General features: G+C 46.1%; 1 protein-coding gene across 5 annotated transcripts in view; it reads left to right on the top strand.

Moving 5' to 3' along the window:
- Positions 1-7300, top strand: part of MOB3C (MOB kinase activator 3C) — a 58408-nt gene extending 51108 nt beyond the window's left edge. For 3 of the 5 annotated variants that reach the window (XM_032805020.2, XM_032805022.2, XM_032805021.2), the window contains exons 4-5: positions 2531-2720; positions 4065-7300. In XM_032805020.2, the coding sequence (XP_032660911.1) occupies positions 2531-2720; positions 4065-4177 (303 nt within the window). In that variant the 3' untranslated portion in view covers positions 4178-7300. The remainder of the gene's footprint in view (positions 1-2530; positions 2721-4064) is intronic. The other 2 variants (XM_032805026.2, XM_032805025.2) reach the window with 1 other exon arrangement.
- The last annotated feature ends 7534 nt before the right edge of the window (positions 7301-14834 follow it).

Genomic DNA, 14834 nt, shown 5'->3' with positions numbered 1-14834 from the left:
AGCATGAACAGAATGCATTGTGATTCTGTACCGATAACAAGGCATCAAACCCAAGGCTGCATTTATGAGCGGACTGCGTTTTGTTATTGAAATGGGAAATTGGGATTTTTCCCCTGCCCTCTCCTCCTGCACCGTTTGTGTGGAAAAATATTTAGCAGCAGCAGCTGCTGCATTTAACTTTCATTCGACGACGTTAATCACCTAGCTGATTTCTGATAAGTTTTTACATATTAACTCCATCTTCTTCGCTGATACTTTTTTCTGCTACATTTTTTTTTAAAACACTTTGAGGCTGAAATTAGATTTTACAGCACAAGCCTTTATGGATTCTAGCGTCTTGTGACCGCCTTGGCAATATCACCAAGGCAACTCTTAAAGGGGCACTAAGAAGCTGTCCTGTTTTGCTGCCCATGTCCTGCTTCAGCGGTATCCTCCTTTCAATTCTGAAAATTTCAGGGTGTCTTCAATTAGATCCAGTTTAGAAATGAAATAAAACACTCCTACTAACTTTCTCTGGTAGTTCTACAAATGCCTCTCAAATCATGCCTAGCTGATTGTGAACCAGGGAAAAAAACAGAAACTTGCTTTCCTGCAGCAAAATGATTGAGCCGAACTATTGGACCAGATCCTCAGCTGGTATAAACCTGCGATCGGCTTAGCTCCTGAGAAGTCAACAGGTGATGCTGATTTCCACCAGCCGGGAATCTCGCCCAGCTAAAATAGCTGATGTTGAAAGACAGATTCATTGCAAGGAAAACATTCCATTTGCCTGAACAGAGCTGGCTTTCTATAGAGGCCTCTGTCTTGTCTTTTCCTGGGTACAACTGCTGTGGCTAAGGGCCAGTATTTATATACGAAGGCTATGAACAAAGCATACACTACTCGCTGTGTGAAAGAAGCTGGCGCACAGGGCAGTCAGGCTACTGGTTTGGGGGACTAAGCTGGCACTAGGAATATGGATGTGCAGCTCTCTTCTCCCTGCCTAGTGGTTAGACCACATAAAGAGGTTGAGTTTGTAATGGCGTCTGAGCTAATTGCCTTGTCTGTTTAGCTTAAGCTGTAAAGGCTCCTATGTTTAGCTTGAGAGGTTCTGTGTTGGCTCTGCAAAAGATCCTTAATTTCTGTTGTGTGCACTTAGAGATGTGCTTTTCTGAAGCTGGCCCTGTAAATTTGGCACAAACCCTAACGCTAACCCTTGTGCAACTGGCTGCCTCTTTGCCTTGCGACTTGTAAGCATCTGATGTGTCTTCCCTTTCTGCAAGGAGATGGCACCTTCTCCCACAGGTGTTATCTTTTAAACAGTTTTTATTTCTTTAAACAACTCCCAGGGGCAGAGGGTTGTTTCCAAGCTCTCGGCAGGATGCCTATTCAGCCTACCATGGAAATAGCCATTTAATTATAAATATCTAGATTAGCCCGCTGCCTCCCCCCTCCACCATGCATTAGCTAGTCACGGTACTTTTTATTTTTTCTTAAAGCCCCAGCTCCTAGAATCATGTGATTATGTGAGAGTCTCTCTTCTTTTTTGAAAGTAGGTTTCTAGCCCTCACAGTTGTGAAGAAAAACTTGAAAACATGGCTCCTAAAGGCTAAAAAAGGCAAATAAAAATTCCAGGATTGCTTTTTAAAAATCTCATGACTTGCAAGACAATCTCGTCATTTGGGGGTGGAGGAGGCTGGCTCATGACTTTTGAACCACAGGGGATGGCCACACTGAGGCACTGCAGCACAGATGATATGTAAATCATGCACTGATCTTCCTGCTGTAATATTTAGCAGCAGCAGGGAGTGACATTATCCCTGTATAATTTAGTCAGTTTCAAAAAGTAGTCTCAGGTTCCACACCTGCCCCCCAGTCCCGCTCTCAGTTCTTGTGATTTTTACAATCACGCTTTCTTTTCTTTTTCCTTTTAAACATATTTCCCCTCTCATCTTGTTGTATGATAGGCCTACAACAAAAGAAACTGGCTATCTGACTGTACAAGGAAAACTGAAACTGATTCATTGGGAAGATGGATGAAATAAAGTATCTTTTTCTTTGATCTTTCAGTTATACTAATTTTAGGCTTTCTCTGTAATTTAGCGGATTTTTTTTTACTTTGACACGGCCCCTTTAAGGATGAATTGAGAGCCTTAAATCTGAGAAGGTGTTCACTGCTGTGATTATTAAATAACATTCTTAAATGATAATGTAATGTCTTTGTGTGTGCCCACCATATAAATAACATTTCTTCTTCTAGCTTAGTAATGACCCTATTTTAATGACAATAGACCTCTAGCAAGTAATTAACTCTCCAAGCTCAGCATTTATTTCCTAAGAGGCATCTCTGCATGCTGATTTTTCCTTTCCCCCGAAGTGATTTATTTTGCAGAGCTAATTAGCAGCCCAGCTAGGAGTTTTGTTTTAGCAGTGGTACACTCTTGGGCTTCTTCTTAAAGAAGGCAAATCATTAGCTCGATAAATATGTGTTTTATGATCATTTTAACGACTTGATTTGGTCATGAGACAAAGCTGTTCATTCCCTCCCTAGGTATCTAGTTGTGTCCAGTCTTGTGCCCAGCTGTCAAACCCTTTTTCTCTCCCCAGGGAGTTGGGATCAGAACTACACCCATCTACAGGAAATTCTCCCACCAAATCCGAACAAGCAGCCCTGTCCTATGTGCTCCTCAATCCTCCATTCACAGGTGTCATCCTGGTGGAAACTACGGAGCACTCCAAGGGTTAGAAGATCAATGCCCAGTTGATTATAAAAGTTCACCAATCCATCACTGAGATTAAATGAATGTGCATGTAGGATCTAGACAAAAACAATGCATCACAGTGCAACATTGCTTTGGAAGCAGCAGCCCAGGTTAACAGTAATGCACATTTATAACAGTGCCTTCCATTCCAAAGGTACCTCCACACCACTGCTGTCCAGTTGCTTCTGAGGTGGAGTGCAGGGGCCAGTCAGTGCACAGGGCCCATACAATTCTGATGGAAACACTCTTGTTGACTTCAGCTGGAGCTGGATCACGCCCTTCATGAGCTACTCCGAAGTGGAGGGAAAGGAAAGTTTTGGATACAGACAGCAGGACAAACCCCTTCTCTTATAGAAAAGTGTTATGGGATCTTCAGTGCTCGCTGACCTAGACAGTGTTTGAGGTACCATCCAAGAGACTCTCAATATAACCTGCATGTTCCTGTCTAAACATTTCCACTCCAGCTGGTCTGGAAGGTGTCCGCTCTCTTGCAAGAGCGACTCAACAGTGGGTACAACCGGGCTGGAAGGGCCTGATCCAAAGCCCATTGAAGTCCATGAAAAGACTCTCATTGGATCAGGGATTACGCTATTTGGAGCAAGGGCTTGGTTATTGGTTCAGCATATTCTGCGCATCATGAACAACTGCAACGCTAGAAAGATCCTAAACATGAAAGCTGGGATTCAGTGACGCAATTAAGCTTCCCCTAGCTAAGCCCATGCTTAGTTAGGGGACTTAAGTGCTTTGCTAACTATGTTAAGGTGGTAATCAGAAATTCTTAGTACACTGCCGTGAGTGCAAGTCTCAGGGAGTACAAGAAATTAGAGGTCACTGTTCTCTTTTTAGGGCCAGATTCTGATAGCCTTTCTCATGCTGAGAAGCACTGTACTCCACAGGCAGTAAAGGTGAGGCGAAAGGCATTATTTAAAGGGAGGAAGGGTATGAGAATGTGGAAACAACAACCAGAACTGTGCAGACTGAGATTTTTTTCCTCCTCCGAACTCTTTTATCTCAAAACCAAGTAAGGTGATTTGGTGAATAAATAAATCAGAAATAGGAGCAGGAGAGGCCCGAATGAACTTGTCTGAGTGGGGTTTGTTTTGCAAGCTGTGTTTTAGCTGGTGTCTCCTTGAAACATAGTCTCATCTGCAAGGCAGAGGGACCCGGTTCAGTATGAGCCTCTCGTGAAAAATACCCATGAGGCAGCCTGGGAGAGTGATGTCAGTTTCCCCATGGCGCTTCGTCATTGCGGAACTGCCAAGCTGACTGAAATTCCACCTTGATAAAACACATTGTTTTGTCTGTTCTTTTTTTTCCATGCAGAAAGAAATGACAGAGAGAATTTGCCACTGAGCCAATTTCTCCCGAGAAGTCCTTCTGTCTCCCTCGGAGCCCACTTGCAATGGGATGGAAACGCGGAATGCTGGACAATCTGACTCTGAGGTCTTGCTGTGGAGATTTGAAATGCACAAAAATATGAGTACTGCTTAAGAGCCTTAATGTGCCAGGGAACAGTGTTTATATTATCCCAGTCTTTGTTACATGGATACTTTATTTTTAGAAACCATTGGCCAGAACTGGGATAGGACAAGTGTGTGTGTGTGTGCATGTGCATGTGTGGGATTAAATACATATCTGCAGATTTCATGCTCATCCCCTCGAGCCCTGATCACCTGCTTCTTTATTCCCTCTCAAGGCCATCCCCTACACACCTGGTTTGGCTCTCCTTTAATTATGGCACTGATGGCTGGAGGGTGAAATCCCTAGCTAAATGCTCCAATGATCACATCTCCTCACTGAATTGCGGCCCCCTCTGTGTCAGCCAGGCGAAGGGAAGCTGAGGAATGAGGACGCGCATAATGACTAGCACCAAGAAAACTGATTTCTTCTGTGATCTCCAAAGGTCAAATGGAGGTGCTCATTATCTGAATGCAGAGCCAGGGGTCTAACCCCAGTTCTTGTGGATTTCTTTAGTTCGGCTGTGGAACTTGTGCTTAATTAAAACTCCTGGGACCCTGTCTGACATTCCAGTGAAGTCAGTAGTGTTACACCAGGGATGAATTTCACCCACGCACATCCTGGTATGTCCAGTGATGGGTCACTGAGAGCTCTTCCTTCCAAACTCGGAAGGTTGGCTACAAAAACAACCGTGTTACAGGGCTGGGTGAAGTTCAGCTGATGTGGTTTGCAGTAGGGAAGATGAGGGGGATTGTGGGAACCAGAGTCAATCGACTAGAGCTGGTCAAAACTGACAGTTGACACAATTTTTCACCGAACAATGGCTTCTTCCTCAAAATGAAAATTTCCATGGGAATGATTCCCCCCCTCCCTACACCAGTATCCAAAAACTGAAACACTTTGGCCAAATTCCCCCATATCTTCAGTTTTCAACTGAGGATTTTTCAGTTTGTTGTCTCTGTAATCTAGCAGAGGTGTAACAAGATCCAGCGACTGGAAGTTGATGCAGGACATGTTCAGACTGCAAAGAAAGTGTATATGTTTAACGGTGAGCATCATTAGCCATTGGACCGGCTTCCTAAGGGTCGTGGTTTGTTCTACATCACTGGCAATTCTAAATCAAGATCAGATGTCTTCCTACAAGATCTGCCCTGGTTCAGACAGGAATTATTTCAAGGACGTTCTCTGACCTGTGTCCCACAGGAGGTCAGACTAGCTGATGACGGTGGTCCCTTCTGGCCTTGGAATCTGCCACTCTATTTGGGGGGTTGTTTGTTGGGGGGTTTTTTACAACCCCCCCCAAAAAAACTTTTAAAGGAAAATGGAGATGAAAACAGGATTTTTCATGGGAACAAAAACTGTCCCCCACTAGTTCTGGCTCTGTGTTGGGGGTTCAGAATCAGTGAGTCTGGGGGTTGAGCAGAGCCCAAAACTGAAATGAAAACTCACTCAAAACTGCAGATTTTTTTGTCTGATTTTGACACTATGTAAAGCTGCAAGTCCTCCTGTAACAGCACCTAAAGTGAGCCCCAGCCCCCTCAAAACCAGGCCTGGTTTCCCTGAAAAGCTTTTCAAGGAAGGCATTTCAAGGGCCTGATGCCATGAGATGAGCATCCCCAGGCCAATCTGTGAGCACTGAGAGCTGACCCACCTCATGTTCAGACTCCAAGTCTTTATCAAAACTCCAGCAACCACGCAGCTGCAGGTGATGGCAAGATGTGCATGAAGCTTCAGACCACTCTTATCTAGGAGTTTACAATCTACTAGCTTCTGGTTTCAGGGCCAAATCCACTGCAGGGGCAACTCCACTGAACTCGCTGAATGTGGCCCTTTGTGGGTAAAGGATCGTTAATGTGGTTACTGTTACAATAAAATATTATACCACCGTCCCCATCTCTACATTTCCAGTGCCATACAATTCCCATGGACTTCCTGTGGCTAAAACCCCATGCAGCACTTTTAAACATAGTCATTACAGTCATGCATATTCCTTCTTCCCCACCAGCTGCTGCCTCCCTACAGGGACCATTTTTTCAAGGAACAATATTTCCCCTCTTGTCCCTCAGTGAAGATAACTTCATCAGTCTGGGCTATTCTACATGGGTCTTGGAGCATCAGGTACAGGTGGCCTTGGTGACAGATGTATTCCAATCAGGCCAGTGTCATTTTTGCAGGTATTGTCATGGTTTCTTCCTTCCTTTGAAATGCTCTATGGAGGACTTAGGGCAAAAATGAAGGACAGAAAGGAACCAAGCGGTGTGGCACCAAATGATGATTCATCTTCCCGTTACTGCTTCTGGTAGGCCAACAGCAAGCAGCACATAGGCTTCCCCATGTTGCAGGGTTGGGGGAATAGTTCACCAGAGAAATATGGGTTCTGTGTTGTTTCTCACTCTCTGGGAATGTTCCATCAGAGGGATGTTCTTCGCTTCGGAGACGCACTTTGCATGACAAGCACCGCATGTCCCGATATAAAGGCAGGAAATCATAGTGGGAGAAACCATCAATATCTTCGGACAAGCTCTCTCGGCTTTGAAAGCCTCAGACACTGCTACTGGATGTTTTCTCCTTATCAGAATCAAATCTTGCACCTTGGAGGATCTTACCGTTTAAACTCTGATGGACTGTTAAGATCACATGTTAGAAATTCCCCATATTATGCTTGTAACACCTACTAACTAGTGGTGTGTTACACTGGCCTTCGGGCAAGAGGTGAAGCGATTTCTTGTTTTTTTTGTTTGTTATATATCAAATGATCTGAGCCACAGTATAGTTAAGTTTGTGTCTTCTGGCCTTTCTCTGTAGAGGTTTGTACGTTACGTGGCGTCAATATTTATATCATGTGCTGTACTGTTTTTTTGCTTATGAAACTGAAATGTTAAAGCCAGTATTCAAATGTACCGGCAGATTTGTGTGCTCAAAGTTCTTATTTTATTTTTTAAATCTTGTATACCAGATGTGTAATTTTTTACAGAGAAACGAGGAAAAAAAAAAAAGGAGCAAAAAGGAGGGAAAGTGCCACTCCAATATTTTATGCATCAAATAACTGATAAAATTCCAAATGTTTTCATTTTGTTACTGATTAAATAAACATGAACAAACTGGTGTTTTTCAATTTTCACTGGTTAACTTGTAGTAGTAGGGTTATCAGAAATTGGGATAATTCTAACATTGGACCTGATCCAGAGGTCCTGACTCCAACTGATTGCAGTGAGCCTGGCAACTCTCCGGGTCAGAAAGGCTGGATGGTAAAAAAGACTCCCAAACCACTGCTGATAATCAGCTTAAAGTATTACCTCCACTGATGGAAAATTAGTGCGTGATGTGAACAAATCACAGGAGGGATCAGCCGAGAAAGGGAAGACAAAGGCTCCAGTCCTGCAAATGCTTAGGTACACGCTCAGTTTTAAGCATGTGAGTAATCTCGTTATCCTCAGTGAAACTACTCATGTGCTTAGTTACTCACATAAACTTTTACAGGATTGTGGATTGAGAGCCTCACCTGTTTTGATCTTGATGTGAGTTTAACAAGGTAAGCGTTTCTGGCCCTGTGTATTATTTAAAATGAATGTAAGAGACAGGGCTGGATCCGGATTTCTGTTACCTTAGTGTAAATCCAGAGCAACTCAATGGCATTTATACAGGGGCAGCAGACCAGAATCGAGCCTATTTTGTGTCTCTTGGAATTATCCACACTTTTACTTACCTATCTCTTGTAAAGTACTTTGAGATCTGTGGATGAAAAGGGCTATAAAGGAGCTAAGTATCATTTAATTCCACTAACTTAGCCCCTTGGCATGACCCAGTTACAGCACGGCTAGGTTCCAGTCAGACGGCACGTTAACAGTGTTGGAACTAGGTTAGGAGACAGCCGCGTGGTAACTGGGTCGCATGACCAAGATGAAGCCCTCTGTGTTGTTTCTAAAATCAATATAGCGTACCCAGGGCTTAAAGTTTACTGTGTTCGACTTCTCTTACATGAATTGGACATAGGGGCAAATTTTGATATTGAGCCCGTCAAGCTAACATGCCATCGGAAGTTAGCTCTTGGATTATGCCCAGTGGTGAATTTTTTTACATTTCTTGTCAGCTGTATTACTGATCATTGCTCTACGTGGCAGGAGAATGTGTTAGGTGCCCCTCAATGGATGCACCCCTTGTCTCAGTGAGCTCATGCATGCATCAGAACACTGGGGAAAATGTCCTTTTACAAGAAAAAGCTGGGAAAAATTGGTGCTACTTTTTCTAATGCACAAAATTTAGGCCCTGATTGGGCTTAGCTTTGCTGCCTGTGCATAGCGCCATGGAGTTCTATGAGACGCCATCCATTTGTAACACTCAGCCAGTGCGTAAAGCTTTGCAGGATCAGGGGCAAACGCTGCATTAGCCTGACTTGCAAAGGTGCACTGAGCGTCTGCAGCACCTGTTGACTTCAGCGGATTTCGAAGATGCTCAGAATTTCTGGAAATCGGGCCCTACGCAAATCTTGGGGAACAATTTTTCTAGGTGTGGAGAATAGTTCATTATTATTTTATTTAGCCACCAAAACCCGTTAGACAAATTCTCCTCTCAGTGACGCTGGTGTAAATCTGGAGTATCGGCACTGACATCAAGAGAGCACGGTTTACCCTGGAGTAATACAAGAGAAGCTGCATTGTTGGCTCCCAGTGAAGAGCTATGTACTCTGTAAATACACACAGGCGAGGGAGATCTGGTATTCTAGGCGTATAGCTATCTACCCGTCATTCTGGAGTTCTAATCCCTCCTAACATCTGGATTCCCGCAAAGGCACTGGGCCAGTCGTAACCTCCCTTTTCATTTTTCCCATCCCCAACGGGGATTCGATGTACCTCCCTCTGATGGGGTATACCCAACCCTGCACCAGTAAGGAGAGGGTTAACCAGGTGGGCCCAGGCAGCCCCACACCTGCAAAGCAAGCCTGGCTTGGAGGAGGAATTCAAAAGGAGAACAGGCCAGCAGACAGTGGAGGTGAACTGTCTTGTTTGCTGAGTGCCTGGAAAGGAGCGTTGCAGGCACTCCCCCTGCCTGCCTGGCTATAGCGAGGGCCAAAACCAAAGGAAAGAGACTTGGGATTCTCAGAAGGTCTGAGACTTTGTCTTTGATTTCCAGGTATTTCCAGGTATGGGCTTTACTTTACCTGTGGGGAGAGGGGGATGTAGGAAGCGATCCAGGCAGGCAGGAGTATGGCATTTTGGAGGGGCAGGTCTTAGCTGCTTACTCTTGGCCCTGGTTTGGAAGCCGGTGAGAGGGTGGGCCTGGGTTCCCCTGCCAACTCCTGGGGGTGCTGAAAGCAGGCACAGACACTTGATATGGGGAGTCTAGGGGAGAAAAGGCCCTGAGGACTGAAAGGCAAGACCCTGAGACCTCAATCTAGTGGGAGACTGGAGATACCCACCTAACCCACAGAGTTACCCCATTGCTGGACTCTTTATGTACCTGGAAAGGGCCAGACATAAAACAGGTGACCTGGCTGGAGAGCTGAGTCGTGGAAGGGGAAGACCGTGGCAGGAACAGAGTGGCCATCAACTGGGGTGCTAGGTAAGAAGAGGGCCTGTTATGCCCTGCCTGACCACTGGGTACCACCTGTGGTGAGTGACCCCCTTCACACTCACTCTCATGAGTGTTGTGTAATATACTGTGATTGCGTGTGATTGTCTCGCTCCAGTGGCAGCTCCCAGCGACTATATGTAGTCTACCGCTGTCACATGGTGGCTTTCTCTAGCCCTGAGGCTAGAGACCTACGATTTTGCCACTGAGGCTCCCAGATTTGAGTGTGACTTCAGCATGGAATTCACAGGCTGCAGCACAGAATTGTCCAGCTTTTTAGCGCCACTGGGACAAAGCAGCAACGCTTCCTGGAAGTACCTCTGCTGTATATAAATATCTTCTATCTGAGGCACTGTACTTATATATCCCCCATTCCCAGAGTATCTGAGCATCTCACCATCTTTGAGGCATTTAGTCATAAAAATGCTTCCTCTGACAGAGGAATGGTTTATGGAGCAGAAAGTGTGGATGATATTTGTATCTTCTTTTACCCTTTGCATGACAGTAAACAGGCCACACATGCCCCAAGAGCATATCCCCATCCCAGCACAATAGTGGTGAGAGTCTCAGAGCAGGTCCCCATCGCTACAATTTCATTTGCAACGTGGTTTGAAGAGACCCACATCCCTCTAGGCTCCGAGTGTGAGTCTTGACCCTCTGAATGATTCATCAGTTTGGTTTCCTTTGTTATTCGACCTCTGGGGCCTGCCCACAGGGAGACCTTTCCGTCAAGAGTTTAGCATGTTCTTCTGCTGGAAAGGAGAAACCGTGTCATTTGGTTTGTGCCCTGTTATATTCTTTAGTATTATCCTAAGGCCTCAGCCGCTGCTCCCGTCAGTTGGCTGTTTGGGGCAAATTCACAGGTGATATGGAAGTGAGGTGAGTTACACATTGGTGAATAGACCTAACTTGTTCGCCGAAGGCCTGGAAAAAGGTGCAAATTCCCTTATAAAGCAACTTTAGAAAGAATAAATATCCCCACCTTACCTAAAGGGGGAAGGGAGGCAGAGAGGGTCATACAACTGGTTATGACTAGAACTTAGCTCCTTTACCTCTTAGGTCTGTGGCTTATCATCAGGTCCACACTGCCCTGCTTGGCTAGTGGATCTCAGAAACCTGAATGCTGCAATGCTTGGTGAATACTGGTGTGCTAACGGCAGCCACCATGATGTGTGGGGCAAGTTCTGCTTATTTTTGCACCCTCCTGCTCCTCACAATGATGGCGTTCAGCCTCTCATCCACTCCTGTGGGAATCTGACATTTTCCTGGTGGATGAATTCACAACAGGTTTGTATAAAACTGGTTCGGTTTTGGCTCCTGGGGAAGCGGGATTCCGTGGAAGGGTGTCAGGTGAAGCCTGGGACCTGTTTGGTTCAGGTATTATGGTTTTGCTACCTTTGCAGCCCTTCCTTGAACTTCGCATGGAGCCGGGAATCCCGAAATGCAGTGCGAGTGGAAAGCCGGTGAAAAGGCTGAGTTCTCCATGGCTTCCACCCAAAGCTAAAAATTGGCCTCAGTGAGCTTGGAATGCAGCCCAGGCTTGACATAAGGGTTTGTGAATCTTGGCCAACCTCTCTCTGAACCTGTCCCAAGGCTGGGGGTTGATAGTGGAATCTGAAAGCAGTTGTGCGCTGTGGAGCGACTGTGGGGCGGGACTCCTCATTAGCTGGGTGCTGTCCAAGGAAGTCACGTAGCATGGAAGGGCTGTTAAGGGTGGGCGAGGACGTGGCCACTAGGTCTTCAGTTATGCTGGCCCCTCATGTTGGGCGTGCACAGAAGTCAGGAGCAGCTGTGGGAGGATTGGAAAGTTACCATGTGCCCTGCCTGCAGCTTAGGGACTGGAGTCCACCCTCCACCGCTCCCCCCAACCACTGCAGAACTCCCAATCCTTCAACCTCATTGACTCGGGTTTTGTTTTGGTGGGGCATGAACGTTACTCTTAGTGGTCAGCATTAGGCCCACGGGTCAGGAATGAGAGTCTGCGGCTGAGCCTGGGACTAGTTGGCTCGGTCTCCAGGCAGACTAATGAACACAGCTGAGCTATACCAGAACTGCCCAGACTGCCTGACTGGCTGGCTGGCTCCCTTCAGCCAGCTTGTAAGCTCCACAGCAGGTGGCTAGCTGCTTCATGCTTATGGCCACACTTGTGATTGCTCCTGGGCCTGCCTTGCCTCCCAGCCTTGCTCCTGAGGCTGGCTCTGACCCTTGGCAACCTGCCTGGTTCCTGACTACTCCAACCACTAGGCCTTGCTGCCCACACCCCACTGACACTGGGAGAGCAGTTGTTCAAGTGGTCAGACATTTATTCATCTGTTGGGCTGCTATCTGGATTCAGCTGCATTGTGTTCACTAACTACTATCCTAGAAAAGACCACAATATGTTACTCTAGGAGAGAGGCAGTCTTTGAGCATGCCCCCCATGTGGCTTGGCATGCCACTGCCGTCCCCAGCCTCAGTTTCCCGTCTGAGTTTCAGGAGTACTCCTCTCACATCCAGAGACTTTAGAACAATACTGCCTCTTTCCTGGGATCTAGCTTATTAAGTATCCCCAGCTCTCAAAAGAGCCCCCTTTTGTCCCCCATTTACACTGGGGGCTCCACAGTTGTCCTTCTCGGGGTTTTCCCTGGCCTCCCCAGCCCAAAACTCTCTCCTCTTAAGTTCAAAGTTTTTACTGGCCTCCTTCTGGGAACTGACCTGGCTAAGTCCTCCCTCTTACTCTCCTTGATTGGGCTTGGAGCCTCCTCTTTGATTCACCCTCCCAGTCACCTGACCACACCTTTACCCTCCCCAGATGGGTCTAATTACTCCAAACCCTATCTGGGAGTGAAAGTAGCCTGCCCTCCACTTCCTGATCCGGTCCCAATCCTGGTCCTTTACTGCACCATGACCTGGATTTTACTGTTCCTCCCCCTCTCAGATGCTCCCTGTGACCATCTTCCTTTTACTCATTGTCTGGTTCATTTATCCTTTGGCCTTCATTTGCCTTCCCTGGGCCACCTGGAACAGGGTAACTGGCCTCCCAGATTGCCTCCTCTGGCCTTAAAAGGTCAGTGCCTGGCTACAAGCTACCCTGCTAGGACCAGGATTTAAGATAATTATAGAGGTGCATTATTAAAATAGTCTTGGTGACCATTTATTTGTTTAACCTGTGGTTACCAAGAGTTAAAATTCCAGCCCTGAAGTTTCTGGTGTTCACTCCCTTCAGGGCAGAATGGAAAAATACAGGCTTATGAAGCAATAATATCTGCTGCAGTCATTACAGGCTTTCTGCTCAGCTCTGCAGCTGGGGGTAGGGGAAGGGTGGGGATTTCTGGTGTTTGATTACCTTTACTTCTACTGATGAGCAAACCAGAAGTCAGTGGGAATTCAGAAAGGGTTACCGGGGAAATGAAGGGCTAATTAAATTAACAATAAAGAAAGAGAGAAACTGTTACAAGATAAAGAGCCTGTGTGTTCTTGGGGGATAGTGTGGTGCAAATTCCTGCCTGTAATTTTTAAGGTGTTTATTGGTGTGTTATTTCACTTGCATGATTGTCTTGGATTTTTCTTATTGCAGTATATGAAATTATGCTTAATTCTTGCTTTTATGGTAGATGAAGAAGGTTTCTGATTTTAAGTTTTAACCAAAAAACCCAGATAAAATATCCCCAATAAAAATAACAGTAGAAATGGTTACTAAATTCATGTTAACTTCACCCCTTTTGCAGTGCAGTTTGTTTATATAAGTGATGCCACTGCTCCCTTGCTTGTATCACTTGTTTACATGGAGCAATAATGCAGTTTACAAGGGTATGCTTTCTAAAATTCACTAACGTGTTATGCATGAATTGGTAGATCCTGCTGGTGTGCTCTAAAAGTTCCCTAGTGTGCTTTAATTAGTGCTATGTAAGCCCTGCCTGCTTGGTGTGGTGCTCTGTCCCCCTCTAGTGGCCTTTAGCTCAGTTACAGATTGATGAGTCTGCTGCAGCTTTAGATAAGAGCCATGTGAGGGAATGAGGAGCGGGGGCTTATAATACCTCGGATTGACTTTCTGTTTGTACACCATCTAGCACATTGCAGGCCCTCTCCGAAACTCAGAATTGTAATTATTTCCATTGCTTTCTCCAGCGAAACAACCCAGGAGACTTGTCTGCCTCGGGGGCTATTTCCCCCCAGTGTCCGGTCACATGTGAGGGAATGAGGGGCGGAGGCTTATAATACCTCGGATTGACTTTCTGTTTGTACACCATCTAGCACATTGCAGGCCCTCTCCGAAACACAGAATTGTAATTATTTCCATTGCTTTCTCCAGCGATTTGTCCTTTAGAACTGAATTGTGACCGGACACTGGGGGGAAATAGCCCCCGAGGCAGACCCAGGAGACTTGTCTGCCTCGGGGGCTATTTCCCCCCAGTGTCTGGTCACAATTCAGTTCTAAAGGACCCCTTTCATTTCCCTCTGAGCTAGGAGATACATTGATGACAGCTGCCGGTGTAATGCTCAGATAGCAGGCACACCCATACAAAGATCCTCTGTTGCTAGGGAAAAGGGGGCTAGACCTGAGTGGGTGGGTGCTGTGCTCATGGAAAAATGCAAGTAAAGGCGGAAGCACGATTCAATGAACAGGGCACAACACTTGGAGCCAGGACACCTGGGCTCTCTTCTTAACTCATATGATGACTCCCTGTATGACTAGGGTCTATGTAAATCATGTGACCTCTGGGCCTCAATTTTTCCCCTCTGTAAAACAGCGATTATACTATTTACCCACCTTGGTAGAGTGCTGTGCGATGGCTGGATGAAAAGTGTTCATCTGTATGGCACTGGCATGTTTCCACTGACTCGAGCATCTTGAAGATTCCTGGCTCGCTCAGGCTCAGGCTGAGTGAGTTTCAGACTCGGTGGCAGGTTTTGATTCCCTCTGCACAGAAGCAGCTGACAGCTGCTGAGGGTGAAATGGCAAGAATGGAGCCTGCCCACACCTTCGTTGCAGCCTGTTTCCCATTTAAGAGTCGTTCTGGAGGGCTTGGGCACTAAAAATGAGCTTTGTTCAGTCTTCCGAAGCTGGGGCTGTGTTCCCAGGAGTGG

This window comes from Chelonoidis abingdonii, chromosome 7 (assembly GCF_003597395.2).
Source record: "Chelonoidis abingdonii isolate Lonesome George chromosome 7, CheloAbing_2.0, whole genome shotgun sequence".
In the NCBI taxonomy this organism is placed as follows: Eukaryota; Metazoa; Chordata; order Testudines; family Testudinidae; genus Chelonoidis; species Chelonoidis abingdonii.
The sequence above is the reverse complement of the archived record's forward strand: the minus strand, read 5'-3'. Positions and strand labels throughout refer to the sequence as shown.